The sequence below is a fragment of the Pempheris klunzingeri genome, chromosome 23 (genome assembly GCF_042242105.1).
Source record: "Pempheris klunzingeri isolate RE-2024b chromosome 23, fPemKlu1.hap1, whole genome shotgun sequence".
Classification (NCBI taxonomy): domain Eukaryota; kingdom Metazoa; phylum Chordata; class Actinopteri; order Acropomatiformes; family Pempheridae; genus Pempheris; species Pempheris klunzingeri.
In genome coordinates this window covers 2,189,044-2,209,972 of record NC_092034.1, presented here as the reverse complement: position 1 = coordinate 2,209,972, position 20,929 = coordinate 2,189,044, and the positions used below count along the sequence as shown (strand labels likewise).

The window sequence follows — 20,929 nt, the reverse complement described above, 5'->3', positions numbered from 1 at the left end:
TTTTCATCCTCCTGGAGACTTTCTCTGGTGTTTTGGACTCTTTCTCTGGTGTTTTGGACTATTTCTCTGGTGTTTTGGACTCTTTCTCTGGTGTTTTGGACTCTTTCTCTGGTGTTTAAACACCTGTCATTTCTCCAGTTCCTGTCCTCAGTAGCAGCGGGTGCTGCCGTGAGCTGCTCCCCGTCTCAGAGCGCTGACAGGCGGTCAGAGTCTCTGCAGGAAGACGGAGACGCTTTAAACCGGAGTTCACCAGGAGTTTGTCTGCTGCTAGTTTCTCCAGGAGCAGGTAGGTTTGTCCCACAGAGGAGGCAGGAACAGATTCTGATCTCTTCCTGATAACACTGCATATATAGTTTTTTACCTTTATGTCATGTAGAAACAAACTACAGTGTGTTGCTTTCAGGTAATCAATAAACTGCTACAGAGAAAATGAACATTTCTGAATGCAACAAAAACATTTTGAAAAAGACGCTGGGTTGAAGGTTAATTTTTCTGTCCAGAGGGATAAGTGGAGGTTGCAGCACTCAAATCATGGAAGTGGAACTCTTTCATACATGAATTATGATCCTTACCTCAGTCAGGATTTTTTATTAAATGTTTTTATTCATCTTTATTCATGAAAAACAAGATTTTAACTTCTGTTATATAGTCAGTGATGCATGATGTACACTTCAGTGGACATGTCCTATTGGATGCATCTGTTCCTGTTCCTGCCCTCTGAAGCAGTGTCTGCCCCCCCCCCTCTGAACCCTGCCCCCCCCCTGCCTGCTCCTACATGTTCACCTGTAATAAGAGCTGCTGCTCCTGTGTTTCACTTTGTTTCAGGACGGCCTGTTGAAGAATGGAGGGCTGGACGGCTTCTTCTCTGCTGTGTCTGCTGGCTGTGAGGCTGTTCTGTGGTGCAGCAGGTGAGAAGCTGCAGACTTTATCATCATCAACATCCTGCAAACGGGCCACTTTTAGTGGACATGAATGTGTAGAAACAAGCAAAGCAAACGGAACAGCAGATCCTGGAGCGGCGACAGAGAGGATCAGTCAGTTTTATCTGTGTTTCATAAAGAAGATTCTCCTCCATGTGTTCTCCACACAATCCTCTTCTATTCTATAATAAAAGTGTCCGCTTTGTTCCTGACTTACTGCATCAGAGCCAAAGTGGTTTATACAAACATGCTGCTCATTAAATAATCAGAATATATCAGAATATATTCAATAAAAGCAGTGAGAGATGTGATGACACTGAGTAGATCAGTTACTGTCCCAGAAATAATGACAGAGAGAAGAAAACCAACCTGCTCCTGGAGAAACAAGCAGCAGACTGACTCCTGCTGAACTTCTCTCTGTGGGAGCTGACAGGAGTTTTAAAGTGTCTGCAGAGTAGACCTTACTGAGGATCCTTCCACAGACGCTTTAAAACCGCTGTCAGCCTCCACAGAGAGCGGCCAACTGTGCCTGTAAAATTTGTTACCTCCCTGTTCAACTTGGTGGAGGCCGGGCCACAAAACCGGTCTTTCAACCCCTTGTTGAAAATATGGGCTTGGCCCTATTGTCCCCGCCCTCCAGAATCCTCTCCCTTCTCTGGAAAGCACCTTGTGGGCTGCAGTGGAGGAAGTCTGAGATACTCTGGCAGCCATTTCTCACTAAAAACCCTCTGAAGACAGTAGACGACAGCAGAAAGTGACTTTTCCTCACAGACCTTCTGCAGAGGGTTTGTTTGTCCCACTGTTGCAGCAGCTGAAGCTTGTCTGGTGACTGGAAGTGAAGGGAAGTGACCATCAGTGTTTGTCTGGACTCTCTCAGTGACATGGAGCTTTACGCTGCTTCACCTTCAGTATGTGTAAAGGAGCTGTGGGACCTTCCTCCTCCTCACCTGAGGGGTGACACAGTGCTGCTCCTCTTCATCACTCAGGTGAGCACATGAAGCTTTTGGTCTCATTTACTGTTTCAGTCCTCTGTTAGTCTCTTTGATCGCACACCTTTTAAACCTGACTCTCAAGCAGACAAAAGTTTTCATATTTCGGTTTTTATTGAATTTAGTTTGGTCTAAATCTCAAAATCAGGACCAGTCAGAGAGAATAAACATGTTTTCAGCTCACACTTTAGTTTGTGGATCAGTCAGTGCTTCCCGCTTCAGTCTTTTTAAACTGCTCAACACACTCTCGCTGCTTCCTCTTTCTAAAACTTTCTGCTCATGAACAAAAGTCAAACACACTGAAAGTTGTTTTCCAGTGAATCAGACCACTGAAACGTTTCATCCTGTAGATCTGTTCACATTGAACCGACAGACTTGTAGAGAAACACCTAAAGGTCCATGTTATGAAGTTCAATAACCTCCTGAGAAGAAAAAGGCTTTTCATACTTCCCTGTTTCTCATAATGCAGGTTTCTGCGATGGAAGACAAACATTACAAACACACTTCCCTCTCAGATCTTTGTCACCTGAGGACAGGATCTACATAGAACCGGATTTTGTCCTTATGTACGAAAAAGTGGGAGGTGTTCTTTATGCCGAGATTTTCTCCGAGATTTTGTCCTTATGTACGAAAAAGTGGGAGGTGTTCTTTATGCCGAGATTTTCTCCGAGATTTTCACCGAGGTTTTTTTTCGGTCTATACTGTGGGAGGTCTTTTGTTTAGAGGGAGGAGGTTAGGGTTAAGGTTAAGGAGGAGCTTCTCACAGACGGATGCCGAGATTTCCACCGAGGTTTTTTCGGTTTATACTGTGGGGGAGGAGCCTCACAGAAGCTTTAAAACTCCTGTCAGCCTCCACAGGGAGAGTAGTTCACCAGGAGTTTGGCTGCTGCTTGTTTCTCCAGGAATAGGTTGGTTTTCATCTGTCTGTCATTATTTCTGGGATCTGATCAGTATCATCAGATCCCTCACTGCTTTTATTGAATATATTCTGATATATTCTGGATTATTTAATGAGTAACATGTTTGTAAAAACCACTTTGGCTCTGATGCAGTAAGTCAGTAACAAACTGGACACTTTAATTATAGAATAGAAGAGGATTGTGTGGAGAACACATGGAGGAGAATCTTCTTTATAGACCATCAAACATGTGATAGAAAACTGGACCCTGGAGTTTACAACAAAGTCTCTGAGGTTTTCTGGAGGTTTTGTCCTTGTGTACGAAAATGTGGGAGGTCTTTTTTTTTTCTCTGAGATTTTGTCCTAAGTTTTCTCCAAGATTTACTCTGAGGTTTTGGTATTTGCCGAGATTTTCTCCGAGATTTTTTCCGAGGTGTTGGTTTTCTCCCAGGTTTTGTCCTTATGTACGAAAATATGGGAGGTCTTCTTTACACCGAGGTTTTCTCCGAGATTTTGGTATTCTCCAAGGCTTTTTCCGAGATTTTTTCCGAAGTTTTGGTATTCGCCGATGTTTTGGTATTTGCCGAGATTTTCTCTGAGATTTTCTCTGAGATTTTCTCCGAGGTGCTGGTTTTCTCCAAGGTTTTGTCCTTATGTACAAAATTGTGTGAGTTCTTTTTTTTCTCCCATATTTTCTCAAAGGTTTTCTCCGAGATTTTGTCCTTATGTATGAAAATGTGGGAGGTCTTCTTTACGCCGAGATTTTCTATTCAGCAAGCAGCATTACATCTATGACCCTCACTGTCAGCTGTGAGCCTGGTGAAGATTCAGCAGCAGAAATAATTCAGCTGTGTTTGCACAGTCGTGGATTTGATCTCATGTGTATTGATTAGTTTCCTATTGGATGCGTCTGTTCCTGTTCCTGCCCTCTGAAGCAGTGTCTGCCCCCCCTCTGAACCCTGCCCCCCCTGCCTGCTCCTACATGTTCACCTGTAATAAGAGCTGCTGCTCCTGTGTTTCACTTTGTTTCAGGACGGCCTGTTGAAGAATGGAGGGCTGGACGGCTTCTTCTCTGCTGTGTCTGCTGGCTGTGAGGCTGTTCTGTGGTGCAGCAGGTGAGAAGCTGCAGACTTTATCATCATCAACATCCTGCAAACGGGCCACTTTTAGTGGACATGAATGTGTAGAAACAAGCAAAGCAAACGGAACAGCAGATCCTGGAGCGGCGACAGAGAGGCTCAGTCAGTTTTATCTGTGTTTCATAATGTTAATAATCCTGTTTGATCCTGTGATTCAGCACCTGAACCATCAGCCCAACAGTGGATGACATTTCTGCTCCTCTTCCTCTCTTTCTGCTCTCAGGAGTGACTGAGTGTCATGACAGGGCTCTGGATATCCAGGCAGTGGAGGGCAGTAACGTCACAGTGGAATGGTGCTTCTCGTCCAGAGCCAACATCTCCATCTCCTCCCTGAAGATCCACTGTCTCATGGACCCTGAGCTGAAGGTGTTTTATCATCTGGACGACATAGTCAGGATGGATAAGGAGCCTCCACACGAGCAGTTTGCAGGACGGGTTCAGTGCGACAAAGACGCTCTGAGAACAGGACGAGTCCGGCTTCACCTGTCCAGAGTCCAGATGAACGACTCGGGTCGGTATCGCTGTAGGATGTTCACTGGATCCGGCAGGAAGGTCAAACCGTTCTCCCTCAGCATCACAGGTGAGTGGACTCAGACATGGTGCAGACATGGAGCAGACATGGTGCAGACATGGAGCAGACATGAGAAATCACACTTGTTCTTTTAATGTTCCTTACAGCAGCTGTTGATGAGCCCAAACCTCTGACTCCAGAGCCAGAACCAGAACCAGAACCAGAGCCAGAGAGCCGGGGGAGGCCGGGGCTTTATGCTGGACTGGGACTGGCAGCAGTAGCAGCCGTTGTTCTGGCTCTCTGTCGCTGTCTGTACACTCACAAATGGAAGCTCCTGAAGCTGCATCAGGAGCTACATCCTGAGGAGCTACATCTGTGAAAGCAGGACTCTTCCTCTGAAGCCGCCCCACAGTTCATCATCAGCTGCTGTCCGCTCTGCCTGGGGGGGCAGAAGGAGGAGCTTTATGTACATAGATGAGGTGTCTGCTGCTCTGAAGAGAAACCCACTGGATGGATCCCTGAGGACTGAGCTGGTTCTTCTGCAGGACTCTGAGCAGAGAAACAGTCCAGCTGAGACCTGGTGTCTCAGAGCTGAAGGGCTGTTTCTCTGGGAGCTTCACAGACTTCTACTGCAGCCACATGAGGGAAGGGAGGACTGTTTTCTGTCTAACAGGGTGAGAAGCTCTGTGTTAAACAGAAGTTCTCCTCTGACCGTCAGTCTGCTCCCACACAGAGAGAGAGAGGTCCCATGTTACACATAATGCACTTTTTAAAGTCTTTGTAAATGTAAATATGTGCTGATTAAATAAAGAAATATTTATTTAACGTCAAACTCATTGTGGATGTTCACATACTTTTGGATTCTTGGTGTTTGTTTCTTTATGATGCATGAAGCTATGAGCTGTAGAGACTCTGACTCTGACTGAGCTCTTTATTTTCAGCTTCTTTAAACTTTCTACTGAACAATTCTTTAATTGACAGTTTGGAGTTGGTGACTTTACGTCCTGAGGTCACATGACAACACTGAAGCTACACTGACGAATAAAAAGAAAGAAAAGGAATAAGATCATTAAATGGACGTAATGAAATATAGATAAGAGTGTTTCCACATTGCAGTGAGATTTCCATTGGACTGAAGTGCTGCTCTTCATCCAGCAGCTCAGTGACCCTCCTCATCCTCAAGGAGCCACATGTTTCCTGCTGAAGGTGGATTACACACTATTATATATATCTATATATGCAGATGATGAGTTACTATTCATGCAGAATATCTTCCATCCAGTCTGAGCCAAAGACTGACCTCTGCACCGTCTCTGCTTCAACCGCTGGCGCCATCTTGTGGCAGATGTATAATATCTTCCAGTCTGAGTTTGGGCAACATTAACATCAGTGAAGCTCTTCAAATCCATCTTCAATTATAATCTGGATTAGCTCAGATTATTTCTTCCTGCTTTGACTCTAAGAAGTTTTGTAGGTTTAAAACATAAAGATAAAATCAGCTGATCTTTAATCGTGTTTCCTGCTGAGAATAGTGACACAAACCAGTGTGGGATGAATGAGATGTTCTGCTGATCAACAAATCCTGATAATGTGATCGATCCAATCAGATGATGTGTGACGGACCTGCAGAGTCCCGCTGATTCAGAGAATGAATGAATGAATTAATAAACACTTCACGTCACTCTCTGGGCTCCCTGCTTGTTTTTATTGGTTTTTAACGCATCACAAAAGCGTCTGAATCTCCGTCCAAGCAGCAGATGTGTCCACTAAGAAACACACCAATAGATCTGTGAAAAAAACATTTACTCCAACAACGCAGGAAAATGTAAAACTGTATTGGAATGCGGCCCAAACATGGAACCTGAGCTGGACTGTGTTGTACTTCTTAGTCTCACCACTAGGTGGAGTAACTGTCCTGAACGAGGCAGCTTCTCTATAAAATGAGTAATAGAAGAAGAAATGTGCTACAGGTGACCCAAGATGGCAGAATTCAGGAAACACAAGAGAGCAAGTGAGTGTAGAAAGTTTCAGACGTGATGAGAGCTCAGCTGATAACTAATGAAGATCACTTCTGCATTACGGAGGAGCTGCTGGATGTTAGCAGTCTAAAGAGCACCAGGACAGGTGAGGATGTTTCTGAAGCTGTGCCAGGTGCAGTTGGCATGATGGGACTTAAATGGGACGAGCTGTGTGGAGGTATGACGGATGGAGCTCCAGCTGGGACAGGTGAGCGCAGAGGAATCTATGGTGTCTGCCGAAGTGGAGGTAAGGCTGTTGATTCGAGCACCAGGGCTCTAACAGACTATTTCAAGCTTCCCTCTCTGATGCTGATGCTGGCTAAGTCGTGGCTCTGAGCTGCAGCGGTTTTATTCCCTGAGATCAGAAATGGACCAGTTTTGAAGAGAGAAGGACTCTTCATGAGCTCAGTGATCCTCTGGTTGGCATTTTTAGTGGATCTCACTGAACAAGAGCCCACAAGGCAAAGACCAGCTTGTACCACAGCTAATAAATGAAAGCCCACTAATGGAAAGGCTGTTTTTTTTCAGTTATCAAGCAGAATTTACCTACATTTGATTGATTCCCCTCTAGTGATAGCGATAGTGATAGACAGAATAGCTCACTTCTAGTTAGTGGCCCAGCCCTTTGTATGTGTTTCTGTATGTGGCCCTGAAATGAAAAAAGTCTTGTTTCTGCCACAAGATGGCGCCAGCGGTCGAAGCAGAGGTCAGTCTTTGGCTCAGACTGGATGGAAGATAGAATAGAATATCTTCCATCCAGTCTGAGCCAAAGACTGACCTCTGCTTCGACCGCCACTGCCAATTAGTTCTGTACTGCCAAGTGTTCTACTTCCAACACTTCCATTTAATAATCTTGCTCCTTTTCTTTCTTTTTATTCCTCAGTGTAGCTTCGCTGTTGTCATGTGACCTCAGGACGTAAAGTCACCAACTCCAAACTGTAAATTGAGGAAGTGCTCAGTAGAAAGTTTAAAGAAGCTGAAAATAAAGAGCTCAGTCAGTCAGAGTCTCTACAGCTCATAGCTTCATGTATCATAAAGAAACAAAAGTATGTGAACATCCACAATGAGTTTAACTTTAAATAAATATTTCTTTATTTACACATATACACATTTACATTTACGTAAAGACTTTAAAAAGTGCATTATGCGTAACAAAGTACCTTTTAATTAATTTAAAACACATTTCATGTCTATTTCTGCTGAGTGTTGCAGGATAAACAGACTCTATTGTTTTTGAAACTGTTGTGAGTGGCGTCATTAAGATTTAGCTGTAAACTGGTTCAGACCTTAATCACGTCCTGCGTGACGACGTCATGATGCATGTCTCATTACAGAGATCAAGATATGAGACTTGAGCAGCTTCTTCACTTCGTCCCAGCTCACAGTGTCCTACCTGCTGCAGCACCACAGCACCTCTGACAGGTGAGTCAGCACCACAGTGGACCTGGAACCAGAGAAATAGTCCTGCAGAAGAACCAGCTCAGTCCTCAGGGATCCATCCAGTGGGTCCCCCCCACCTCCCCAGGTAGTTTATGATGATGACCTGTGGGGCGGCTTCAGAGGAAGAGTCCTGCTTTCACAGATGAACCATATTGTGCTCTTGAGGCTCCTGATGCAGCTTCAGGAGCTTCAGTTTCTGAATGTACAGACAGACAGAAGAGCTGCTGCTGCTGCTGCCAGTCCCAGTCCAGCATAGAGCCCCGGCCTCTCCCGGCTCTCTGGCTCTGGTTCTGGATGTGGCTCTGGAGTCAAAGGTTTGGGCTCAGCTGCTGTAAGGAACATTGAAAGAACAAGTGTGATTTCTCATGTCTGCTCCATGTCTGCTCCATGTCTGCACCATGTCTGCTCCATGTCTGAGTCCACTCACCTGTGATGTTGAGGGAGAACGGTTTGACCTTCCTGCCGGATCCAGTGAACATCCTACAGCGATACCGACCCGAGTCGTTCATCTGGACTCTGGACAGGTGAAGCTGGACTCGTCCTGTTCTCAGAGCGTCTTTGTCGCACTGAACCCGTCCTGCAAACTGCTCGTGTGGAGGCTCCTTAATCATCCTGAATATGTCGTCCAGATGATAAAACACCTTCAGCTCAGGGTCCATGAGACAGTGGATCTTCAGGGAGGAGATGGAGATGTTGGCTCTGGACGAGAAGCACCATTCCACTGTGACGTTACTGCCCTCCACTGCCTGGATATCCAGAGCCCTGTCATGACACTCAGTCACTCCTGAGAGCAGAAAGAGAGGAAGAGGAGCAGAAATGTCATCCACTGTTGGGCTGATGGTTCAGGTGCTGAATCACAGGATCAAACAGGATTATTAACATTATGAAACACAGATAAAACTGACTGATCCTCTCTGTCGCCGCTCCAGGATCTGCTGTTCCGTTTGCTTTGCTTGTTTCTACACATTCATGTCCACTAAAAGTGGCCCGTTTGCAGGATGTTGATGATGATAAAGTCTGCAGCTTCTCACCTGCTGCACCACAGAACAGCCTCACAGCCAGCAGACACAGCAGAGAAGAAGCCGTCCAGCCCTCCATTCTTCAACAGGCCGTCCTGAAACAAAGTGAAACACAGGAGCAGCAGCTCTTATTACAGGTGAACATGTAGGAGCAGACAGGGGGGGCAGGGTTCAGAGGGGGGGGGGCAGGAACAGGAACAGACGCATCCAATAGGACATGCATCACTGGCTATACTTCAGCTACTGGACATTTAAAAATATCTTTATAAAACATGGGTTGAAAAAAAAACCAAGTTAAAATCTTGTTTTTCAGCCTAAAGATGAATAAAAACACTTAGTGAAAAAATTCCTGACTGAGGTAAGGATTTCCTACTGCCTCCTGAACGCACTATGCCCATATTTACACCAATCCGCCAGAAGTGTTTGAGAGTTAAAGACTCTCTACAGTCACAGTTACAGCATCCAGCCGGCAGTTTGAACAGTGACTCTGTCTCACATCAGCTTTCTCCAGAGAGAAGCTTCAGGAACAACATTACATCTCCAGCGGCTGAGAAAGAAGCTTCAGATTCCCTCTGCAGCCTCCGTGTGTTCTCCGTTCACTCATTCACTCTCACTGAACACTGATAAAAGCAGGTTTCCTGCAGTGGGAGCTTGGTCCAACCTCCACTTGTCCCTGTGGACAGAAAACCTCAGAGACTTTGTTGTAAACTCCAGGGTCCAGTTTTCTATCACATGTTTGATGGTCTATAAAGAAGATTCTCCTCCATGTGTTCTCCACACAATCCTCTTCTATTCTATTATAAAAGTGTCCAGTTTGTTACTGACTTACTGCATCAGAGCCAAAGTGGTTTTTACAAACATGTTGCTCATTAAATAATCAGAATATATTCAATAAAAGCAGTGAGAGATGTGATGATACTGAGATCAGTTACTGTGTGACGTTCGCGAACGAGTCGAGTCTTTTGAATGGCTCTTTTAAGTGAACGATGAGAACTGATTCGCAGTTACGAGCCGTTCTTATATGCAAATTGCCCGTGCTGCCTTCATGTGTCACCCGTGTGCCCCACGAAGTCTGAGTTGTCCACGCTGCCTTCAAAGTAAAGTAAAGTAGTTCAGGTGAACACACATCAGGTAGTTTAGTTTTAGTTTTAGTACAAGTTTGCATTCACATTTTTATCATGCCCTCATTTTTATTCTAGTTTTATTTATATTTTTTATATACACATATATATATATTTATTCTTATTTATTATTTTCTTTTTTTTCTGTATTGTAAAAATGTTCTTGTGTGGAAAATTTTGCAGTAAAGCTGTTCTGCATGGAAGTTATCTGCAGCCTGCCTAGTTTTTATTGTGCCACAAAGTTTTTTAAGTGAAGGGAAAATTCAAAGTAGTGATCTCACTGTCAGAGCATGTTGGTTTGGCACCATCTTATAGAATGATTACAATGAAAACACAAGCCAAATGAAATTATAATCAATATTTCAGAATAACTCCCACCAATAGAGTATATATTGGTGGGATGTGTAAGTTTGAATTATTCTGAACCAAATCTTATCTTATAACTACTACCAGTGATTGTTTCCTTGATAAAAACGAGTTACCCCCTGGTTGACTTCTAATAAATATTATTGTTAAAATAAAATTGACTTACTGCATCAAAGACAAAGTGGTTTTTACAAACATGCTGCTCATTAAATAATCCGGAATATATATATATATATATATATATATATATATATATATAATATCCCCCTATGGGGGGTCAATAAAGTATATCTTATCTTATCTTATATATTCAGGATATCAAGTCTCTCTGATCTGAAGCAGCAATAAAAGCAGTGAGAGATATGATGACACTAAGCAGATCAGTTACTGTCCCAGAAATAATGACAGAGAGAAGAAAACCTACCTGCTCCTGGAGAAACACGCATCAGACACACTCCTGCTGAACTGCTGTATCTGTATGAGCTGACAGGCGTTTTATAGCGTCTGTGAGACTCTCCTCTCGCGTGACTATGACCTTGATATCCTTCCGCAGACGCTTTAAAACTTGCCGCCAGCGGGAAACTGTGGGTAAAACTATGACCTCGATATCCTTCCGCAGACGCTTTAAAACTTACTGCCAGCGGGAAACTGCGGGTACAATTTCATATGGTCTCTCTCTGTTCAGCTGGTGGGGGCTGGCTTTTAACAATACAGAAAAAATATGAAAATTATAAATAAGAATATATATATTAAACAATATAAATAAAACTAGAATAAAAATGAAGACATGATACAAATGTGAATGCATAATTGTACTAAACTACCTGGTGTGTGTTCACCTGAACTACTTTACAAACAGGAACTCAGCTCGTTGACTCGAATCCCCATCAGAACAATGGAAACAAGAACAAAACTTTTCTTCAGTCGTTAATATCTCCTGCTGTCTGACTGTAAATCTCTTCAGTCCAGTCGGGCGGCGCTCACTAATATCTCCTCCCCTGATGCTGCACACCTGTAGCTGCATTCAGGTGAGTGGAGCGTGCTGTGGACAACTCAGACTCATGAGTCATTAGTCGTTCAGGTGAAGGCAGCGTGGACAGCTCAGACTCGTGGGGCACACAGGTGACACATGAAGGCAGCGCAGGCAATTTGCATATAAGAACGGCTCGTAACTGTGAATCGGCTCTCATCGTTCACTTAAAAGAGCCATTCAAAGACTCGACTCATTGTTATATTTCTTTATTTATCAGAAGTCAACCAGGGGAAACAGTTTATCAAGGAAACAATCACTGGTAGTAGTTATAAGATAAGATTTGGTTCAGAATAATTCAAACTTACACATCCCACCAATATATACTCTATTGGTGGGAGTTATTCTGAAATATTGATTATAATTTCATTTGGCTTGTGTTTTCATTGTAATCATTCTATAAGATGGTGCCAAACCAACATGCTCTGACAGTGAGATCACTACTTTGAATTTTCCCTTCACTTAAAAAACTTTGTGGCACAATAAAAACTAGGCAGGCTGCAGATAACTTCCATGCAGAACAACTTTACTGCAAAATTTTCCACACAAGAACATTTTTACAATACAGAAAAAAAAAGAAAATAATAAATAAGAATAAATATATATATATGTGTATATAAAAAATATAAATAAAACTAGAATAAAAATTAGGACATGATAAAAATGTGAATGCAAACTTGTACTAAACTACCTGATGTGTGTTCACCAACTTTACAAACAGGAGCTCAGCTGCTTGAGAATCCACATCAGAACAATGGAAACAATAACAAGTGACTCACTCTGACTCATTTTGTGGGGTTTTTTCAGTCGCTAATATCTCCTCCTCCCTGATACAGCGGTAAATCTCTTCAGTCCGATTGGGCACCGCTCACTGATATCTCCTCCCCTAAGTTAGCTGCACATATATAGCTGCGTTCAGGTGAAGGCAGCATGGACAACTCAGACTTCGTGGGGCACACAGGTGACACATGAAGGCAGCGCGGGCAATTTGCATATAAGAACGGCTCGTAACTAATTTCCTTTGGCTGGTGTTTTGGTATGTGTAACAAACCACCCTTGACAGATGTGGGTTGTAATGTGAGAAAACGCATGATTGATTTTGTTGAAGTTTGTTTTGAGACTAGTTAGCGCAGATAACTGAGACTCATGGTGCGCGCAGGTGACTCTTCCCTTCACTTCACTTCCCTTCCCTTCCCTTCAACCCTCTGCAGAAGGTCTAAGAGGAAAAGTCACTTTCTGCTGTCTTCTACTGTTTTAGGAGGTTTTTGCGAATCCAGACTTCCTCTACTGCAGGCGCTCCTTAAATCTGGCCACTTTTTTCATCCTCCTGGACTCTTTCTCTGGTGTTTTGGACTCTTTCTCTGGTGTTTTGGACTATTTCTCTGGTGTTTTGGACTCTTTCTCTGGTGTTATTGGACTCTTTCTCTGGTGTTTTGGACTCTCTGGTGTTTAAACACCTGTGGTTTCTCCAGTTCCTGTCCTCAGTAGCAGCGGGTGCTGCCGTGAGCTGCTCCCCGTCTCAGAGCGCTGATAGGCGGTCAGAGTCTCTGCAGGAAGACGGAGACGCTTTAAACCGGAGTTCAGCAGGAGTTTGTCTGCTGCTAGTTTCTCCAGGAGCAGGTAGGTTTGTCCCACAGAGGAGGCAGGAACAGATTCTGATCTCTTCCTGATAACACTGCATATATAGTTTTTTACCTTTATGTCATGTAGAAACAAACTACAGTGTGTTGCTTTCAGGTAATCAATGAACTGCTACAGAGAAAATGAACATTTCTGAGTGCAACAAAAACATTTTGAAAAAGACGCTGGGTTGAAGGTTAATTTTTCTGTCCAGAGGGACAAGTGGAGGTTGCAGCACTCAAATCATGGAAGTGGAACTCTTTCATACATGAATTATGATCCTTACCTCAGTCAGGATTTTTTATTAAATGTTTTTATTCATCTTTATTCATGAAAAACAAGATTTTAACTTCTGTTATATAGTCAGTGATGCATGATGTACACTTCAGTGGACATGTCCTATTGGATGCATCTGTTCCTGTTCCTGCCCCCCCCCTCTGAACCCTGCCCCCCCTGCCTGCTCCTACATGTTCACCTGTAATAAGAGCTGCTGCTCCTGTGTTTCACTTTGTTTCAGGACGGCCTGTTGAAGAATGGAGGGCTGGACGGCTTCTTCTCTGCTGTGTCTGCTGGCTGTGAGGCTGTTCTGTGGTGCAGCAGGTGAGAAGCTGCAGACTTTATCATCATCAACATCCTGCAAACGGGCCACTTTTAGTGGACATGAATGTGTAGAAACAAGCAAAGCAAACGGAACAGCAGATCCTGGAGCGGCGACAGAGAGGCTCAGTCAGTTTTATCTGTGTTTCATAAAGAAGATTCTCCTCCATGTGTTCTCCACACAATCCTCTTCTATTCTATAATAAAAGTGTCCGCTTTGTTCCTGACTTACTGCATCAGAGCCAAAACCGGTCTTTCAACCCCTTGTTGAAAATATGGGCTTGGCCCTATTGTCCCCGCCCTCCAGAATCCTCTCCCTTCTCTGGAAAGCACCTTGTGGGCTGCAGTGGAGGAAGTCTGAGATACTCTGGCAGCCATTTCTCACTAAAAACCCTCTGAAGACAGTAGACGACAGCAGAAAGTGACTTTTCCTCACAGACCTTCTGCAGAGGGTTTGTTTGTCCCACTGTTGCAGCAGCTGAAGCTTGTCTGGTGACTGGAAGTGAAGGGAAGTGACCATCAGTGTTTGTCTGGACTCTCTCAGTGACATGGAGCTTTACGCTGCTTCACCTTCAGTATGTGTAAAGGAGCTGTGGGACCTTCCTCCTCCTCACCTGAGGGGTGACACAGTGCTGCTCCTCTTCATCACTCAGGTGAGCACATGAAGCTTTTGGTCTCATTTACTGTTTCAGTCCTCTGTTAGTCTCTTTGATCGCACACCTTTTAAACCTGACTCTCAAGCAGACAAAAGTTTTCATATTTCGGTTTTTATTGAATTTAGTTTGGTCTAAATCTCAAAATCAGGACCAGTCAGAGAGAATAAACATGTTTTCAGCTCACACTTTAGTTTGTGGATCAGTCAGTGCTTCCTGCTTCAGTCTTTTTAAACTGCTCAACACACTCTCGCTGCTTCCTCTTTCTAAAACTTTCTGCTCATGAACAAAAGTCAAACACACTGAAAGTTGTTTTCCGGTGAATCAGACCACTGAAACGTTTCATCCTGTAGATCTGTTCACATTGAACCGACAGACTTGTAGAGAAACACCTAAAGGTCCATGTTATGAAGTTCAATAACCTCCTGAGAAGAAAAAGGCTTTTCATACTTCCCTGTTTCTCATAATGCAGGTTTCTGCGATGGAAGACAAACATTACAAACACACTTCCCTCTCAGATCTTTCTCACCTGAGGACAGGATCTACATAGAACCGGATTTTGTCCTTATGTACGAAAAAGTGGGAGGTGTTCTTTATGCCGAGATTTTCTCCGAGATTTTTTTTCGGTCTATACTGTGGGAGGTCTTTTGTTTAGAGGGAGGAGGTTAGGGTTAAGGTTAAGGAGGAGCTTCTCACAGACGGATGCCGAGATTTCCACCGAGGTTTTTTCGGTTTATACTGTGGGGGAGGAGCCTCACAGAAGCTTTAAAACTCCTGTCAGCCTCCACAGGGAGAGTAGTTCACCAGGAGTTTGGCTGCTGCTTGTTTCTCCAGGAATAGGTTGGTTTTCATCTGTCTGTCATTATTTCTGGGATCTGATCAGTATCATCAGATCCCTCACTGCTTTTATTGAATATATTCTGATATATTCTGGATTATTTAATGAGTAACATGTTTGTAAAAACCACTTTGGCTCTGATGCAGTAAGTCAGTAACAAACTGGACACTTTAATTATAGAATAGAAGAGGATTGTGTGGAGAACACATGGAGGAGAATCTTCTTTATAGACCATCAAACATGTGATATAAAACTGGACCCTGGAGTTTACAACAAAGTTGTAGTTTTGAGTTTTGTAGTTGAAGTTTTCTCCAAGACTTACTCTGAGGTTTTGGTATTTGCCGAGATTTTCTCCGAGATTTTTTCCGAGGTGTTGGTTTTCTCCCAGGTTTTGTCCTTATGTATGAAAATGTGGGAGGTCTTCTTTACGCCGAGGTTTTCTATTCAGCAAGCAGCATTACATCTATGACCCTCACTGTCAGCTGTGAGCCTGGTGAAGATTCAGCAGCAGAAATAACTCAGCTGTGTTTGCACAGTCGTGGATTTGATCTCACGTGTATTGATTAGTTTCCTATTGGATGCGTCTGTTCCTGTTCCTGCCCTCTGAAGCAGTGTCTGCCCCCCCCCCTCTGAACCCTGCCCCCCCTGTCTGCTCCTACATGTTCACCTGTAATAAGAGCTGCTGCTCCTGTGTTTCACTTTGTTTCAGGACGGCCTGTTGAAGAATGGAGGGCTGGACGGCTTCTTCTCTGCTGTGTCTGCTGGCTGTGAGGCTGTTCTGTGGTGCAGCAGGTGAGAAGCTGCAGACTTTATCATCATCAACATCCTGCAAACGGGCCACTTTTAGTGGACATGAATGTGTAGAAACAAGCAAAGCAAACGGAACAGCAGATCCTGGAGCGGCGACAGAGAGGATCAGTCAGTTTTATCTGTGTTTCATAATGTTAATAATCCTGTGATTCAGCACCTGAACCATCAGCCCAACAGTGGATAACATTTCTGCTCCTCTTCCTCTCTTTCTGCTCTCAGGAGTGACTGAGTGTCATGACAGGGCTCTGGATATCCAGGCAGTGGAGGGCAGTAACGTCACAGTGGAATGGTGCTTCTCGTCCAGAGCCAACATCTCCATCTCCTCCCTGAAGATCCACTGTCTCATGGACCCTGAGCTGAAGGTGTTTTATCATCTGGACGACATATTCAGGATGGATAAGGAGCCTCCACACGAGCAGTTTGCAGGACGGGTTCAGTGCGACAAAGACGCTCTGAGAACAGGACGAGTCCAGCTTCACCTGTCCAGAGTCCAGATGAACGACTCGGGTCGGTATCGCTGTAGGATGTTCACTGGATCCGGCAGGAAGGTCAAACCGTTCTCCCTCAGCATCACAGGTGAGTGGACTCAGACATGGAGCAGACATGGTGCAGACATGGTGCAGACATGGTGCAGACATGGAGCAGACATGAGAAATCACACTTGTTCTTTCAATGTTCCTTACAGCAGCTGTTGATGAGCCCAAACCTCTGACTCCAGAGCCAGAACCAGAACCAGAACCAGAGCCAGAGAGCCGGGGGAGGCCGGGGCTCTATGCTGGACTGGGACTGGCAGCAGTAGCAGCCGTTGTTCTGGCTCTCTGTCGCTGTCTGTACATTCACAAATGGAAGCTCCTGAAGCTGCATCAGGAGCTACATCCTGAGGAGCTACATCTGTGAAAGCAGGACTCTTCCTCTGAAGCCGCCCCACAGTTCATCATCAGCTGCTGTCCGCTCTGCCTGGGGGGGCAGAAGGAGGAGCTTTATGTACATAGATGAGGTGTCTGCTGCTCTGAAGAGAAACCCACTGGATGGATCCCTGAGGACTGAGCTGGTTCTTCTGCAGGACTCTGAGCAGAGAAACAGTCCAGCTGAGACCTGGTGTCTCAGAGCTGAAGGGCTGTTTCTCTGGGAGCTTCACAGACTTCTACTGCAGCCACATGAGGGAAGGGAGGACTGTTTTCTGTCTAACAGGGTGAGAAGCTCTGTGTTAAACAGAAGTTCTCCTCTGACCGTCAGTCTGCTCCCACACAGAGAGAGAGAGGTCCCATGTTACACATAATGCACTTTTTAAAGTCTTTGTAAATGTAAATATGTGCTGATTAAATAAAGAAATATTTATTTAAAGTCAAACTCATTGTGGATGTTCACATACTTATGTTTCTTTATGATACATGAAGCTATGAGCTGTACAGACTCTGACTCTGACTGAGCTCTTTATTTTCAGCTTCTTTAAACTTTCTACTGAACAATTCTTTAATTGACAGTTTGGAGTTGGTGACTTTACGTCCTGAGGTCACATGACAACACTGAAGCTACACTGACGAATAAAAAGAAAGAAAAGGAATAAGATCATTAAATGGACGTAATGAAATATAGATAAGAGTGTTTCCACATCGTAGGAAGAGTCTGCAGTGAGATTTCCATTGGACTGAAGTGCTGCTCTTCATCCAGCAGCTCAGTGACCCTCCTCATCCTCAAGGAGCCACATGTTTCCTGCTGAAGGTGGATTACACACTATTATATATATCTATCTATGCAGATGATGAGTTACTATTCATGTAGAATATCTTCCATCCAGTCTGAGCCAAAGACTGACCTCTGCACCGTCTCTGCTTCAACCGCTGGCGCCATCTTGTGGCAGATGTATAATATCTTCCAGTCTGAGTTTGGGCAACATTAACATCAGTGAAGCTCTTCAAATCCATCTTCAATTATAATCTGGATTAGTTCAGATTATTTCTTCCTGCTTTGCCTCCAAGAAGTTTTGTAGGTTTAAAACATAAAGATAAAATCAGCTGATCTTTAATCGTGTTTCCTGCTGAGAATAGTGACAAAAACCAGTGTGGGATGAATGAGATGTTCTGCTGATCAACAAATCCTGATAATGTGATCGATCCAATCAGATGATGTGTGACGGACCTGCAGAGTCCCGCTGATTCAGAGAATGAATGAATGAATGAATAAACACTTCACGTCACTCTCTGGGCTCCCTGCTTGTTTTTATTGGTTTTTAACGCATCACAAAAGCGTCTGAATCTCCGTCCAAGCAGCAGATGTGTCCACTAAGAAACACACCAATAGATCTGTGAAAAAAACATTTACTCCAACAACGCAGGAAAATGTAAAACTGTATTGGAATGCGGCCCAAACATGGAACCTGAGCTGGACTGTGTTGTACTTCTTAGTCTCACCACTAGGTGGAGTAACTGTCCTGAACGAGGCAGCTTCTCTATAAAATGAGTAATAGAAGAAGAAATGTGCTACAGGTGACCCAAGATGGCAGAATTCAGGAAACACAAGAGAGCAAGTGAGTGTAGAAAGTTTCAGACGTGATGAGAGCTCAGCTGATAACTAATGAAGATCACTTCTGCATTACGGAGGAGCTGCTTGATGTTAGCAGGCTAAAGAGCACCAGGACAGGTGAGGATGTTTCTGAAGCTGTGCCAGGTGCAGTTGGCATGATGGGACTTAAATGGGACGAGCTGTGTGGAGGTACGATGGGATGGAGCTCCAGCTGGGACAGGTGAGCGCAGAGGAATCTACGGTGTCCGCCGAAGTGGAGGTAAGGCTGTTAATTCGAGCACCAGGGTTCTAGCACAGACTATTTCAAGCTTCCCTCTCTGATGCTGATGCTGGTTAAGTCGTGTCTCTGTGCTGCAGCGGTTTTATTCCCTGAGATCAGAAATGGACCAGTTTTGAAGAGAGAAGGACTCTTCATGAGCTCAGTGATCCTCTGGTTGGCATTTTTAGTGGATCTCACCTGAACAAGAGCCCACAAGGCAAAGAGCAGCTTGTACCACAGCTAATAAATGAAAGCCCACTAATGGAAAGGCTGTTTTTTTTCAGTTATCAAGCAGAATTTACCTACATTTGATTGATTCACCTCTAGTGGATTAAAGTTAGCAGTATAACTCTCTTCTAGTAAGTGGCCCAGCCCTTTGTATGTTTTTCTGTATGTGGCCCTCAGTGGAAAAAGCTTGGACACCTCTGATTTAGAGGAAACTCTGGGCTGCAGGATGTTTCTGCCACAAGATGGCGCCAGCGGTCCAAGCAGAGACGGTGCAGAGGTCAGTCTTTGGCTCAGACTGGATGGAAGATATTCTACATGAATAGTAACTCATCATCTGCATATATAGATATATATAATAGTGTGTAATCCACCTTCAGCAGGAAACATGTGGCTCCTTGAGGATGAGGAGGGTCACTGAGCTGCTGGATGAAGAGCAGCACTTCAGTCCAATGGAAATCTCACTGCAGACTCTTCCTACGATGTGGAAACACTCTTATCTATATTTCATTACGTCCATTTAATAATCTTGTTCCTTTTCTTTCTTTTTATTCCTCAGTATAACTGTCCATCTCTCCAAACTGTCAATTAAGGAAGTGTTCAGTAGAAACTAAAAATAGTTTTTTTTATTATTTTTATTTAATCAGCACATATTTACATTTACAAAGACTTCAAAAAGTAAATAATAAAACCAGTGGATGTGCAAAAACACATTTCATGTCTATTTCTGCTGCTTGTCGCAGGATATCCACAAACATGTGAGATGTAACTGAGTACATTTACTCTGCTTTATACTAGAAAACAGAACCAAGAAACAAGTATTATTGATCAGTGTGGATAAGCTTCCCTGCAGAATAAATACTGAGCTTCAGCAACAATCATAATGCAATAATTTAATATATGAGACTTGAGCAGCTTCTTCACTTCGTCCCAGCTCACAGTGTCCTACCTGCTGCAGCACCACAGCACCTCTGACAGGTGAGTCAGCACCACAGTGGACCTGGAACCAGAGAAATAGTCCCAGAGTTGGACCAGAGGGAGGAGACGCTCCAGTCCACAAACAGCCCTTCAGCTCTGAGACACCAGGTCTCAGCTGGACTGTTTCTCTGCTCAGAGTCCTGCAGAAGAACCAGCTCAGTCCTCAGGGATCCATCCAGTTGGTCCCCCCCACCCCCCCAGGTAGTTTCTGATGATGACCTGTGGGGCGGCTTCAGAGGAAGAGTCCTGCTTTCACAGATGAACCATATTGTGCTCTTGAGGCCCCTGATGCAGGTTCAGGAGCTTCAGTTTCTGAATGTACAGACAGCGACAGACAGACAGAAGAGCTGCTGCTGCTGCCAGTCCCAGTCCAGCATAGAGCCCCGGCCTCCCCCGGCTCTCAGGCTCTGGTTCTGGTTCTGGTTCTGGAGTCAGAGGTTTGGGCTCAACTGCTGTAAGGAACATTGAAAGAACAAGTGTGATTTCTCATGTCTGCTCCATGTCTGCACCATGTCTGCTCCATGTCTGCTCCATGTCTGAGTCCACTCACCTGTGATGTTGAGGGAGAACGGTTTGACCTTCCTGCTGGATCCAGTCACCGTCATACAGCGATACTGACCCGAGTCGTTCATCTGGACTCTGGACACGTGAAACCGGACGCGTCCTGTTCTCAGAGCGTCTTTGTCGCACTGAACCCGTCCTGCAAACTGCTCGTGTGGAGGATCCTCAACCATGTTTACTGTGTCGTAAAGATGATAAAACAGCTTCCACTCAGGGGCCAAGAACAAACAGTGGATCTTCAGGGAGGAGATGGAGATGTTGGCTCTGGACGAGAAGCACCATTCCACTGTGACGTTACTGCCCTCCACTGCCTGGATATCCAGAGCCCTGTCATGACACTCAGTCACTCCTGAGAGCAGAAAGAGAGGAAGAGGAGCAGAAATGTCATCCACTGTTGGGCTGATGGTTCAGGTG

At 44.4% G+C, this 20,929-nt stretch overlaps 3 protein-coding genes across 12 annotated transcripts in view; 2 read left to right on the top strand and 1 right to left on the bottom strand.

The window, feature by feature from the left end:
* The window catches only part of LOC139223103 (programmed cell death 1 ligand 1-like), a 38,070-nt gene that overhangs the window by 15,740 nt on the left and 1,401 nt on the right, over positions 1-20,929 (bottom strand). For 2 of the 8 annotated variants that reach the window (XM_070855044.1, XM_070855047.1), the window contains exon 1: positions 1,868-1,978. Coding sequence is in view for 5 of the 8 variants with exons in the window: in XM_070855040.1 (XP_070711141.1) it covers positions 8,343-8,699; positions 8,947-9,013 (424 nt within the window). In the remaining 3 variants the exon portion in view is untranslated. Of the gene's footprint in view, positions 1-1,823; positions 1,979-8,342; positions 8,700-8,946; positions 9,030-14,238; positions 14,337-19,350; positions 19,454-20,504; positions 20,865-20,929 lie in introns of those variants that run through there. The other 6 variants (XM_070855040.1, XM_070855042.1, XM_070855045.1 and 3 more) reach the window with 6 other exon arrangements.
* Positions 244-5,283, top strand: LOC139223109 (programmed cell death 1 ligand 1-like). Of its 2 annotated transcripts, XM_070855064.1 has the most exons (5): positions 244-286; positions 826-908; positions 3,840-3,922; positions 4,170-4,526; positions 4,625-5,283. In XM_070855064.1, exons 3-5 carry the CDS (start codon positions 3,856-3,858, stop codon positions 4,834-4,836), a joined length of 636 nt encoding a protein of 211 aa, XP_070711165.1. In that variant the 5' UTR covers positions 244-286; positions 826-908; positions 3,840-3,855; the 3' UTR covers positions 4,837-5,283. The 2 variants fall into 2 exon arrangements, with proteins under 2 accessions (XP_070711165.1, XP_070711166.1); XM_070855065.1 differs by lacking the exons at positions 244-286; positions 826-908 and adding an exon at positions 1,617-1,906.
* On the top strand, positions 13,036-17,319 carry LOC139223110 (programmed cell death 1 ligand 1-like). Of its 2 annotated transcripts, XM_070855067.1 has the most exons (5): positions 13,036-13,071; positions 13,589-13,671; positions 15,869-15,951; positions 16,189-16,545; positions 16,655-17,319. In XM_070855067.1, exons 3-5 carry the CDS (start codon positions 15,885-15,887, stop codon positions 16,864-16,866), a joined length of 636 nt encoding a protein of 211 aa, XP_070711168.1. In that variant the 5' UTR covers positions 13,036-13,071; positions 13,589-13,671; positions 15,869-15,884; the 3' UTR covers positions 16,867-17,319. The 2 variants fall into 2 exon arrangements, with proteins under 2 accessions (XP_070711168.1, XP_070711167.1); XM_070855066.1 differs by lacking the exons at positions 13,036-13,071; positions 13,589-13,671 and adding an exon at positions 14,031-14,321.